General features: G+C 39.6%; 1 protein-coding gene across 8 annotated transcripts in view; it reads right to left on the bottom strand.

Moving 5' to 3' along the window:
• The window catches only part of HELZ (helicase with zinc finger), a 165,207-nt gene that overhangs the window by 63,898 nt on the left and 88,090 nt on the right, over positions 1 to 13,219 (bottom strand). For all 8 annotated transcript variants that reach the window (XM_084837470.1, XM_084837471.1, XM_084837472.1 and 5 more), the window contains 2 exons: positions 5,942 to 6,120; positions 747 to 865 (listed from right to left, as the gene is read on the bottom strand). In XM_084837470.1, coding sequence (XP_084693596.1) covers positions 747 to 865; positions 5,942 to 6,120 — 298 coding nt within the window. The remainder of the gene's footprint in view (positions 1 to 746; positions 866 to 5,941; positions 6,121 to 13,219) is intronic.

Raw genomic sequence — 13,219 nt, 5'->3', positions numbered from 1 at the left:
TTGAAACTACACCACTCCCTTCTGATTCTGTGACTCCTGCCATTTTCTCTTTAGATACTTCCACAATTTCTCATTCTATCTGCCTCAAAAGCCCAGGATTTATTCTATACTTTAGTCCTCTTGCCTTTTTCAGGCATGAGGTTGGAATTAGATTTTTTTTTTTTTGGCGTGTGGAAAGCTACTGCTTGTGGAATGGGACTTCCCACATTCTCTCCTTCCCCCCTGTAGCCCACCAAGCATCCTGCAAATCTCCTTTGGAGGGTCCAGAACATTTATGGATCCAACCCATTAACTTTCCCATCTTCTGATTATTTTTCATTTGTACCTTGTGTTCCATGTTCTCTCTATTAAACTTCATCTGGCAACTGCTTATTTGCCGCCACTTCCTCTCTTTTATTCTGTCTGATTTTCACATTTCTTCTTCCTTCATTTCCAAGAGCAGGAAATGAATGTTCATGCCAATCCCACTTCTGATCTAACTATTCAGCATTTTAGTGGGAGACTGTTTGGGCTAACTTAAGTGAATTCACCTAAGGCTAACCAGTGAATTCATGGGTAAGGTTTACACTGAGACTTCCCTGACTTAGGTTTCATTCTCTTAATTACTATACCACACTATCTGTTGGAGTGTTTTATGCAAGTGCTGGTTTGTAATTTGAAATACAGCTTGTACTTTGCTGGTTATTTTTTATTTCCCTGAAGATTTTTTTTTTATATGAGCTAAGTTCAATAAAACACAGCCTTACTTGCATATGGTCTCCAGCCAAGACAATTCTTGTATTTTTATTTGCTAGTGCTAAAGGCATGATAGTCTCACACTCCATTGCTTGTGCAGCTTCATCTAACAGAATATGTGTAAAAAACCCTACAAAACAGAAACAGACAAAACGTTAAGCACAAGTGATTAAAATGGCGATAATCCTATGCAACCACTGAAATTCAATTCTGTAAAACTGACTCAAACCTAATCAACACAATCATGTATCTTGTAAAATGCCTGGTTTTTGCAAGCAATTTTCAGTCAATATATGCCAACAGATAACTTCTCTCTCTTGCCATCCTATCAAAGGTGAGATCAGCAAAAGTTAAAATACTTTTCAATGAAGTTTTCCCAGACCCTACTGGAATTAGTTTCCCATATTACTCTTTTGATCCCTATCTATAGTCAAATCTGCCCATGCTGTCATCTCTTCTAATAGACAGACCCATCCAACAAAGGACTTTTAAACTACGTTTAAATGGGGGGAAAGCTCTTTTCACTTGTGAAAAAAGTGGTGGTTCAGGAACAAAGAAATTAAGAAGGAGGAAAGGTTTTTTTGAGAGATCTCAAAACACAGATGAGTAAAAGCTGTGTCTCAATAAAAAGTTCAACCATTCATAATTATGCAATGAGCTTTAGATAATTAATAAAGAGAAAATTTCAGTTCAAACTACAGCTTTGAATTGACGCACTATATACATTTCTATCTGTCATGAATACTTTGTCTGCAAACATCTGTTTTAATGTAGCATGTGGATGCAAGGGCATGTTTGTCTATTTTGTCATCTGTACATGAAGTGTACATGCACCGGAAAGACATGGGCAACTGCAGCTTCCCACTCTGTATACACATGGTGAAGAAAATCCCCATCCATTAAATCACAAGTGATGGTACACAATATATGTCGTTTTTCTTTATGGTAGTAATACTTGTGTAGGAAATCACTGTATGTGTAACAACTCTAGATGTTTGTTGGAAGTTTTTTAAAACATTGAAAATATTAATAAACTGGAAATACGTAAAAAAAAAATCAACCAAATCTTTCGGTCACAAAGTATGAAAAGAAATAAGCACCTTGGGTTGAAGCTTTTGGGATTGGCTGGTGCTGTTGTTGAAAGCTAAGTTGATCCAAAAGAAAACTTCCCTCATCCATAATTTACTCACGGGTGAAAAGACCGCTCTAGTGTGTGTTGCTGGGAACTGAGTGATGGAGCTGAGAGGAGTTATTCTCGCCCAGCTGTGCCCTTTTGCATACTCTGTGCAGCACCAACAAAGATTCAGAGTTCAGGGAGGTGGGTTTGCTGCAGACTATAAGAATTTCATCTTCCTTTCTAGACTATCTGTTCATTGGAGTGCCAATCTTTCATGTGTTGGATACCTGGGCCAGATTAGAGAGTTGAGTTGATAGATTGTCTCAGATTTGGCATTGAGAACCACCAGGATGATTGTTCTGGGGAAACTCTACTTCCATGTTGGGGCCTCCAAAACTGGGATGGCTCAAGACTTCATGATCACGATGACAACCATTATGCTATCCCAGTATATCATCAGCTCAATACATCTTGATTGTTTTTTTACTGGGCAAGAGGAAGGTCTGAAAGTGGGGAAATCAACACCTATCCCCTTGTCATGGTTGAACCACTTCTTACTGAGATTTAGACTTTTGGCAGTCTTTTCCCTCTGCAAAAGTGGGGGAACCTAATAAAATCTACCCACCCAGAAGCTAATGGATTTTGATGAAGACTGGATAGCCCTTGGAAATTTTCCTACTGATATGGGCTAGCGTTCCTGTCTGTGGAATGTGGAGATTACTCAGGTAATTGACATGATTGTGCCCAAGCGACCTCACCATCTGAACAAAGCCCAGACAGCTCCTTAGAATACACTTGAGTTGAGGGCAATGAAGCAAGAGGAGAGACTGCTAGAAAGCAGATGGAGGAAGACTCATGCCAAGTGAGACTGAGCATAGGGTAGAGCTCATTACCAAGCCTATTCTGTAGGTATGATGGTGTCAGATAATACTCTTCTACCACCTTTGCATCTTCTCAGTGTCATCCAGTGGAGCTTTTTCAAGTGGTTTGCAGATTGTTGAAATCTGGGCCAAAAAGAGATATGATGGAACCTTCAGAAGCATGAGATACTTTGAAGTGCTCTCTCTCTTCAGCAAATCCAGATGAGGCACTGTTCTGAATCAGTGCCTGGGTGTAGTAATGGACTGCATGAGAGCCAACGAACAGACTCAGTCCAGACAAGATAGAGGTACTGTTAGTGAGCAGTTCATCTGCCCAGTCAAGTGATATTCAGTCTGTTTTGGAGGGAGTTGCACTCCCCCTAAAGTCTCAGGTTTGTCATTTGCTCTAGAATCCAGCACTGTTGCTGGAGGAACAAGCAGTCCTGGTGGCTCAGAGCACTTTTTATCATCGTTTGGATATCTGTCTATCTGGACAGAAAAAGCCTAGCTATAGTTATCCACACTCTGGTAACCTCGTTTGGATTACTGCAATGCGTTAATATGTGGGTCTGCCTTTAAAATGGTCTGGAAACTTCAGCTGGTACAAAATAGGGCAGCTAGAACAGGATTGCCTAATGTGATCCTTTACGCAAATGCTTTGCTATTTGCACTTGCCTCCAGTCCATTTCCAGGACCAATTCAAAGTGTTGGTATTAACCTTTAAAACCCTAACACAGTTTGGGGGTAGGTTACCTCCTCCTACATAAACCTACAAGTAGGAGACATTGAACAAACCCTCCATCCATGGTTTATTGTGACATGAAAAGTCAGAACTCTGTTTTGTCGCTCCTCAAACATGCTTTGTGGTTTGCTTATGAGTCCATCTTGTTTGGAGAGAGACAAACCAGAGTTCTGGATTTGGATGTCAAGATAAACAAACCACAGACAGAGGCTCCTTTACTTGTTTAGCCCATCCACCTGCAGCAGGAGTGATCGAGCATGCTGCTTTAAACAATAAGCCAGGATTGTTGCATCTGAGAGTGGACTATATGTCTGAATATAACCTTGATGAATGAGATCAAAATGTCTATGGGTGTTGATCTATAAGTGTAGTATCTTGCCTAAATGTGGGAGAAAACGTTCGATCAGACAGAATGGAATTATTTATATCAAGTTCTATATAACTTTTCATTGAGAAAGAGTTTTACTCAATAGATTAAAAAAATCATGTTTGAAAAATCCCACTGCTTTATTTCTGTGAATTAAGTGAGTTCAAATATTTTCAGCTATACAGAGGCACTCACCTGGAGTGCCAGACATCTCCCTTACATTCTTACATTTACATTAGTGATATGCAGAAATGCAGCAATGATTTGGCAAAAGCTGAATGGAAATGGGTAAAGTTTGGTCTTAAGAAATGTAAGATCAATTTATATGTAAATGACACAGCATTAATTTTACAAGATCCAGCAGAAGTACTTGGGAAACTCTTAGAGCTGGTCAAAGAATTTGGTGAAGTATCAGAGTACAAAATTAATTTAGACAAGTCAAATGGATGGGCTTTAATTTAGAGAAAAAGACTGAAGTATCATATAACTAAAGTACACTCAAAACCATGGAGAGATCGTCCAGTTAAATATCTGGGAACAAGGATAACCCCCGATTTGGAATATATAATTCCTTATATTATTAAATTATTGTGAGGAATTCAAGACCTTAAAGGTGGTTACAATTAAAATTTTCATGGGCTGGAAGAATATCAGTTGTTCAAATAAATATGATACTAAATGCATCACTTCTTAACAAATGGCAAAAATTAATATTAATTATATACTGTCAGATAAAAAAGTTGGAATTGCTGCTGAAGTATTACATCAGCCTTTCAAATCAGGGGGTTATAGCAGTTCCTTGTATCAGATGGTACTATATGACAGCCACACTTCCACTTTTATATTCATGCTTTATGGGGGAAAAAAGGACAAGGATATAGCAGTATAATTTATATTGAGGTATGTTTTGTCAGCGCAGTAAAAAAAAGATATGGACATCATTAGAGCAAATCCCAGCACCAGTAATTTATTAAAGATCTGGAGAACACACAAAAGTAAATTGAAACCTGGTTCTCCCCCTTCACTACACTTAGTTATAATGAACAACCTGAATATAAAATGATATTGAGTAATATACAGATGTAGGAGGAACATGATTAGGAAAATGCTAAAATGGTTTGGTAAAAGGCTGTAGGGAAGCAGCTGAAACAGAGCAAAACTGTTCACTGTACTTTCCAGATGAAACATAACCAGTGTAATATCTAAATATGGCTCATGGAGAGATCGTACAAACTTTGAACTTCTCATCACTAGCTGTTCATTTAAGGGACTTTTAATGTATAAAATTATAGAAGATTTAGAGACAATAAGGAATTCATACTAGGTCAAATGGTAAAATGATCTAGGGAAGTATAGTCAGGATATATGAGATTGGTTTTTAAATATAACCCAAAGAGCACATTATGTATGAATTTCAAGAAGAACTTTTATAAGGTAATGTTTTGATAGTATTTAACTTAACTTTCCAAACTCAGCAAAATGTATACACATCTAGAAGAAAAATACTGGAGATGTGCTCCTAATAGCACATTTTTCATATCTTTTGATCATTTCTCAAAACTATAAGCTTTTGAGTGTTGGTGGTAAATGCGATTAAATAATGACTATTCTTATATTGTTTATTTTCCCTGTTTATTTTACTACTTACAAGTTTATTGTATTATATTTGTTTGCTACTTTTGTTATATTCAGCTCATAATATGTAACTCATACTGTTGTTGTTATTGTAGTAGTAGCAGCAGCAGCAGTAGTAGTAGTAATAATGAGGAGGAGGAGGGGGAGGAGGGGGAAATTAAGTTGGATCCCTTTAAGTGCTAAACTATTATTCTGTTCCCCTGATCTTTTTAAAAATCAAATTGCTAGTACATTTTCCTTTATAGTATACATTTTGCAAAGAAACAAGATTCAGGATGACTACATGGTGAATATATGCGTGGCTTTATATAGATAAAAGATACTGAGCAGCTTTAGAACAGTTCACTTGCCCACTGCATCCACTCTGCACAGAATGTCACACATAAAATGTTGTTCAAATGTTTACTTTTGGGAGAAAATAAGTACAAGATTTGGAAATATAAAAGAAAGGAACATTAAAACATTTTTCATGTACATTTCCTCACCAGGTTCAAGATCCAGTTGACAAAGATATTGTGATGTATTCAAAGTAACCACTACTACTCGTTGTTTAAGAATGTCTTCTTTTTGGGGCATCTGAAAGGTGGAATGTGTGCTTGAAATCAAACAGTACTGATGCACAACTGGGTGGACAGTTTTTACCCAGCGATTTCTGAAATACACCCTGGAAAAGAGGGAAAAGTATTATTTTTTGGCATAGCACAACTGTAATGAACGCTTAACTTTTAAAATTTTCTGTTAAATAAATCAAATCATGGTGGAATACATAATATATAGAACTGCATTCTCTAATACACTCTACATTATTTTCAAAATGCAGAAGTTGCCCCTCTCCAACATCTAAATTATGAGTATAAAATGTTAGGTTCAGGGGCGTTGCTAGGTTCTTAAAAGATCCGGGGCACAAGCCCATAACACAAATTTGCATGCATATATATATATATATACACACACACACACACACACACACACACGCGAGTCTAAGTGCACGTCTAATATACATGTATGTGTGTGTGTGGTGTGTGCATGCAGCGTGTTTGCATGTGTGCATAGGTTACATACATACATACATAAGAAGTGTGCACTGACTCCCCACCCCACTTCAACCAAGACCTCGATTCAGCATTTTGGAAAACGTCTTGCTTTTGCTTGGGCCAATTTGTAGTAGGACCACTTCAGCTCAGCACCAAACCTGAGTCAAGGTTTGGAAAAATGAGTCTTCATGCTTCCTGTTGACAACCATGGGAATTTAGAAAAAAACTAATTTTTTCACTTGGTCAAAACTGGATGATAATTTCAGGCATAGTAGCCCCCTAGAAGGGGATTACACCTGCCCAATGTCAGAAAAATAGGTGCAGGGTTTATATTTTGGTTTTCTTTTAAAGGGAACTACCAATGACATTTTAATTCCTTGGAAGAATTGGATAAAAATTTCAGGATTCATTGCCCCATTAGAGGAGATCCTGTCTGCCAAATTTCAGAATGCTAGCCACAAGGGGTTTTGTGCAAGGGTGGCCTTGACATTGTGAGGTCTCCAAAAGAGGACATACTTATCTCCCTATGTTCCTTGTGGACCATTATTCTGAAAATTACAGACAGTCTACAGTTGTCCCTAGGTAAGAAACCAGCAAAGTTTCAGAAGGATAGGTGCAGCAGTTCATGTGGAAGGGGAATTCTTTAATTTGGGGGAGGGAGTGATTTGCTTTCCCTTCCATTCACCCCTTCCCCAATAGTTTTTGGGTAAATTTGTATGAAAATGCACAGGTCATTAGAGGTGTCCCCCAGGCAAAAAACCTGCAAAGATTTCCAGAATGTATTTAGATTTCACCAATGTTAGCAGCAGGGGAACACGGTTGGGAAGGTGCTATTGTACTCATGTCCTGCTTGTGGGTTTCCTATGGGCATCTGGTTGGCCACTGTGTGAACAGAATGTTGGACTAGATGGACCTTGGTCTGATGCAGCACAGCTCTTCTTATGTTCTTAAATATAGAGTGCCTCTGAGCATGTTCAGAATGTTTTTTTTTACCACCGAGCATTTACATTCTCCCCCTACCAATTCTATTCCCCTCCATGCAGCCATCTCCCCTCATCCTACCATCCTCCAGCAACTCTTCATAAAAACAGATGTCTTGTTTTGTGCAACTCTCCTCTACCTCCTCCTTGTTCTGCACAAGCTCTCATTGTATCTTCCTCCCCATAACTTCATTTGTGCCAAGACTTCACCAGGATTCAGCCAATGAATCTGTTTTCAAATCTAGGGCTAAGTTATGGAGAAACTCTGAGCATGTACTAAGTGCCTTTCCCTCACCACTGAAGCTAGAGTTCATGAAAAAAAAAACCCGAAACCCACAAATGACAAAACATGCACAGGACTGAGCTGAAAGGGTAGTCAACTCATTAGACGGAATTGGGTAGCCACTATATTAAGCTTGCAGTACCATGCTCACAACTCAGGACTTATTTCTGAGTAAACGTGCAGAACATCAAGGTGCAAACCTCCCTGCAAAAGTAACTTGTGCTGGAATCCTATGCACACTTTCCTGAGAGTAAGCCTCATTAAACATAATGGGACTTCTCAGTAGGCATACACAGGATTGTATAAATTAGCAATATTTATCTCCCCTCCACTTAAAAATCAAACCAAAAACTCCTATTTTTTATTAAAGTTTTCTGTTCATAGGAACATAGGAAGCTGTCTTATACTGAGTCAGACCCTGGGTCCATATAGCCCAGAATATTTGACACTGACTGGCAGCAGCAGCTCTCCAAAGTTTCAGGCAGGGTTCTTTCGTAGCCCTGCCTGGAGATGCTGGGGATTGAACCTGGGACCTTCTGCATGCCAAGCTACAGCCCTTCCTATTGCTGGATAATGGCAACTGACAAACAAGACAGCCCCGGATTTGTTTCTCTGCAACCATGTGAATCCACTCTTCCCAAAGACTTGAGTGAGGAGAAGGAGGAAAAACCAACCCTCTTGTCAGTTTGTATAAAGTCAAATACAGTTCAGAACTTCTCTTGCCCACCAAAGAGAATTCTCTTTAAGAATTCCCCAAGATATGCTCTGGGTGGAATAAATAAGAGTAAGAATGAAAGAACAGGATAGGGAAGGGAAGAAGAAAAGAAGAATGGTGATTCGAAATGTGTGTGGGGGTGGGGGTGTAGAGAGAATTCCCTAAGCCAAGCAGCTCCTTTCAGAGAGGTAGTACTTGAGAGGAATTTAGGAGGCTGTGCAGGGCTTGCAAGGATTGCATGTACTTAAATGAACGAGGTGAGGTAGCTGAGGGCTTTTTCTAGTTTTTTTTAAACTGTAGAACCTATTTAAAAGCCACAGCAGTTTCTCAATCATGATGCCACATAATCCTAACCCTCCCTTTGGGATTATTTGAGTCCTACAGCTATTTCAGAGAAATTAAAGTGGTGGAAAGAAAGAAGTTTGTGGCGGCTGACTGGATCCTTTGCTGTACTGAGGCTACAAAACTTCTGCAGAATCCAAAGGTTCCAGTTTGGGGCAGGAAAATCAGATGCTGTGTGAAATACCAGTATTTCACATGGAGCTCTTTCTTCCCTTCCTTCTCCCTCTTCAAAATTTCATAGCAGGCAAGCCCCCAACAGTGGGCATGTAGAGCAGAAAAGAAAAGTGGGGGGAGAGAAGTTTTTTGCACCTCAAAAAACCCCTACAGCAGAGATTAGGGATAGTGACCTCCTAATGGTCACTTTAAACACCTTCTGATTAAGATCTCTAATACCCTGAGTGACTTGACAGTTTTTACTTTTTGCTTTAGACTTTGAGAAAAGGTAACTTTATGCATGGCTAGTGCAAAAGCCACTGGACCTAACACTCTGAAATTTGGTAGGTTCATTCAGCTCCATAGGGCCTGCTAGGTCCCCATATTCCATGAATTTATGTGGAAGCACACACAAAAAATACAGCTCTTTGCTTTTACACATTTTCTTAAAAACAGCAAACTTTACCTGTGATTAGCACAAAAGTCACTGTACATAACTGCCTGAAATTTGGCAGGTTCCATCAGCTCCATGGGGGTTGCCAGGTCTCCAAATTCCATGCACGTATGTGGAAGCACAGAAAAATTATAGCTCCTTGCTTTGACAGATTTTCTTGAAAATAGCAAATTTTACCTGTGACTAGCACAAAAGCCACTGGACCTAATTGCCTGAAATTTGGCATATTCAATCAGCTCCATGGGAACTACCAGGCCTCCAAATGTCATGTATTTATCATACAAACTAAAAATGTTATGGCTATTTTTGTTTTCCAATGCAAGACAATGGGAAAATGTAAAAAAAAAAAAAAAGGCAATTAGGACAGCTCAAAAAAAGATCCGGGGCCCGTGCCCGCACCTCCTAATGATGCCCCTGGTTAGGTTATCAACATTCACCCAGGACTTCCATTTTTTAAAACATCTGATTATCCAGCATTTTGGATATCCCTTCTAGCAATTAGCTTAAATGATGTTGCAATAAATTCCAATTAGAAAGCTACTAGAATCAAGCCACTCATGAGTGTGATAACTGCTAGAACACACATTTGTGAAATTCAATAAAACATTACTAGCTACTTAAGAAATACTCTCACTTTTATCTGAAAAATCCCACCATGTCATTGTCCATGGGCAGACTTAAACTACAATCCTTCAAGGAGATGGCATAGAGCTCTGCTCCCTGAGCCACTACATCTCTGTGGAAAGCATATGATGCCTGGGGCCCAAGTAACTTCCCAAGCCTTGCACAACACCTCATTACTATGGTTGGTCACTGCCCTTTCCTATCCCAGCATAAAATGTCCCTTTCTGCAAGTAAACTGTGCAGTAAAGCACCTACTGCATGCAGCTCATGGACTCCACTGTTTGCTTTGCCCTTGCCTGCTCCCACTTCTCTTCCTGGTCGTGCAAGCCTTTCCTTCATGGCTCAGTTCTCCCAGTCCTTCTGCTTTCTCTGTCTTTGCAGTTGCCTTATGTACCTATACTGCCTAATGAAATTGGCTTCAGGTTGTCTCTCCAACCTATAATTTGTCTCTTCCCTGGTCAGAAACCTTGGCCTGTCCTGGATTCAAAAGGTGAACACAAGAATCAAGATGATCAGAGCTTTCCTTGTTTGAATTTTCACCTTGGAAAAACAATCCCTCTCCATCATTTTCACATTCTTCTTCTATGAAAGAACAAGAACATGGAATAGAGGGAAATGGAGTTTCATAATCGTCTCAACCTATAATGTATGTCTGAAATTGGGGGTTGGACTCAATGGCATTGTAGGCCCCTTCCAACCCTACTACTACTATTCTATGAAATTCTGTGTTATTCAGTTGTTTCACATTCTGGCCATTCTACATAAAATTTTAACCTAGTTCTGCTATATCCTTATGCATTAGTGTCAACAAATTTGACTACAACATACAACAGCATTTCTGCTACAGCCACAGACTACAAAATCAGCTCACATATATACCATACACATATGCAGCATATTAACGTAGTATTTAGAAAGCATGTGAGAAAACTTAATCTATTTGACACATGGGAAACACCAAAGCTGAGACTAGACCCAAGAGCAATCAATTAATCCATGGCACATAACTCTAAACACACAGTAAGCAGATAAATCCAGACAGTGGGAGCCAAGCTACTGATTACACTTCAGGTGATGTGCAGCATATATCCAGGATGCAGCATATTCTTAAGAAATTTAGAAGACAGAGACGGACAGGCAGATGTGAATGAAAGCAGAGGGCTTGATAGGGAGCAGCACAGAGTGTACAGGGCAACAGAGGGCATGAGACACAGACAGGTATCGGGGAACAGGAAGTAGAGGGAACTAAAAGAGCACAGGGCAGCAAAGCATCATGAAGCAGAAGGGAGGAGACGCAAAGGAAAAAACACAAATGTAAGCATAAGGCAAGCACACACACAGGTAGGGCAAGGAATTCATTAGCATCAGCTAAGGTTTGTCTACTTCTGCTTTTGCAACTTATCACAAGACCCACTCAAGAATCATTTTCTGCAGTCAAACTCAGGCGGCTTCGCTGGCTTGTAAATAATACAACGTGAATAGATTATGTACTTTTCCCTATGGGGAGAAATAAAGCAAAACCTGCCCTTACAGAATGGCCAGCCTCCACTAAGATGCAAGGTTTTGCAAAGGGAGGTGCGAAGTATTTGTGTGCATAGAGTGCATAGAGATTCACTGTACCCCCTAGGTTCTTGCAATGTTGTATTATATTGGATTTGTTTTGTCCACTGTTCAGATGTTTATTATGGACTGAATGGTACATACATTTCATAAAATACATCAATGAATATGCAGGCTTCTGTCTACACACATACACCCCAACTGTCACCACGAGGGGCAATCTAGCTGTGCGTCCTGGAAGACCTGGTTCATGGTTTTCTGCTTAGCTCCTATCTACCTGGCCTGGGAGGGTGGGGTCCTTCCTGCCTCCAGCTTCAAAGGCTGCTTCTGCTGCTCAGTGAGCATAAAGCTCACCAAGTTTAGGGGGTGTTGTTGCGGGCAACATTTAGTCTTGGATAAGATGCATTATTTTTGCTACTATTTGAATCATGGTTTTGTATTTCAGTTGCTAGGCCCTAGCATGAATTATTAGTGGGTTGTTAAATCTTAGTATATATTAATATTTGCATGACTATTTCGTTTTCTCTTGTAATTGATAGTGAACTATTTTGAAATGTTTTATTTTATTATGTAAACTCATCTGATGTTGTGTGTACCAAAAAACACATCTCAACGCTATTTTTTTTAGCACACTGATTTCACTACCCTCTAATAATACCTTTGGCAATTACAAGCTGATAAATCCCATATTAATGCCAGCATTTTCAAAGTGACTCTAAACTGAAAATAACTGGACAATTTATGTAAATTTAACATAGTGAGCTAGTCTATTGCTGCAATCTTATGCACACTTACCTGAGAGTAAGCCCCAATAAACTCAATGGGAATTATATCTGAGTAGATGTGCAGAGGATTGCAATGTTTCACACTTAAATGTATGGCCACATTTTCACAAATCAGGAACATACATTCTCCTCAACCATTGCCTGCTCTGCCTTTCTCCAAGCATCAGTCTACTCTTTTTTCCCCTTCATTTGTTTCATCCTCCTTCATCCCACCCATTTGCCTTTTCTTCCTCCTTCTACACACACCTACTTCCACGCTTCATTTAGTCAACCCGTTTTTATGTCTGCTCTGTCATTCACCTTCTCCTTCATCATCGCCACCTTCTTACTGCTTATTTGTCCAACTCATTTGAGGGCTGCACTGTATCTGCAGGTCACCCCATTTTGTGACTGATGCTGCCCCTTGAGAAAACGTTTTGGAACTGGCACTAGTTTTTTAAAAAGTAGATCATACAAACCTGAAATCTGCTCTTCCTGGTATACTGAGCTTCACCTACTCTTGCTGCACCTTCAATTAAGGTAATATAGAAAGCCTTGTCATGCTGGTCGACAATTGCCACAACAGCACATTTCACTACAGCTACACACAAGTTTGGCCTGATGGTTCCTTTCTCAGGAGGGAAAGCTTTGCAACTACAAAGTGTTGAGAGATTAAAATGGTCACCCACCCACACACTTTTCTTCCTAAACCTTCCCAGCTGTTTTATTTCCAACTGTATTCTGATTTAACCTGAAAACATGGATCTGGAACCCCAAAGGAATAAAAGCAGCTCAGGGAGGTATAATCCCAGGGGAAAGCAAGTAGTAGGGAAGGGTTAAGCACTCCCTTGCAC

This window comes from Heloderma suspectum, chromosome 2 (assembly GCF_057233095.1).
Source record: "Heloderma suspectum isolate Gila_16-S chromosome 2, 16-S_ref, whole genome shotgun sequence".
NCBI classification, from domain to species: Eukaryota; Metazoa; Chordata; class Lepidosauria; order Squamata; family Helodermatidae; genus Heloderma; species Heloderma suspectum.
This window is presented reverse-complemented; position numbering and strand designations above follow the sequence as displayed.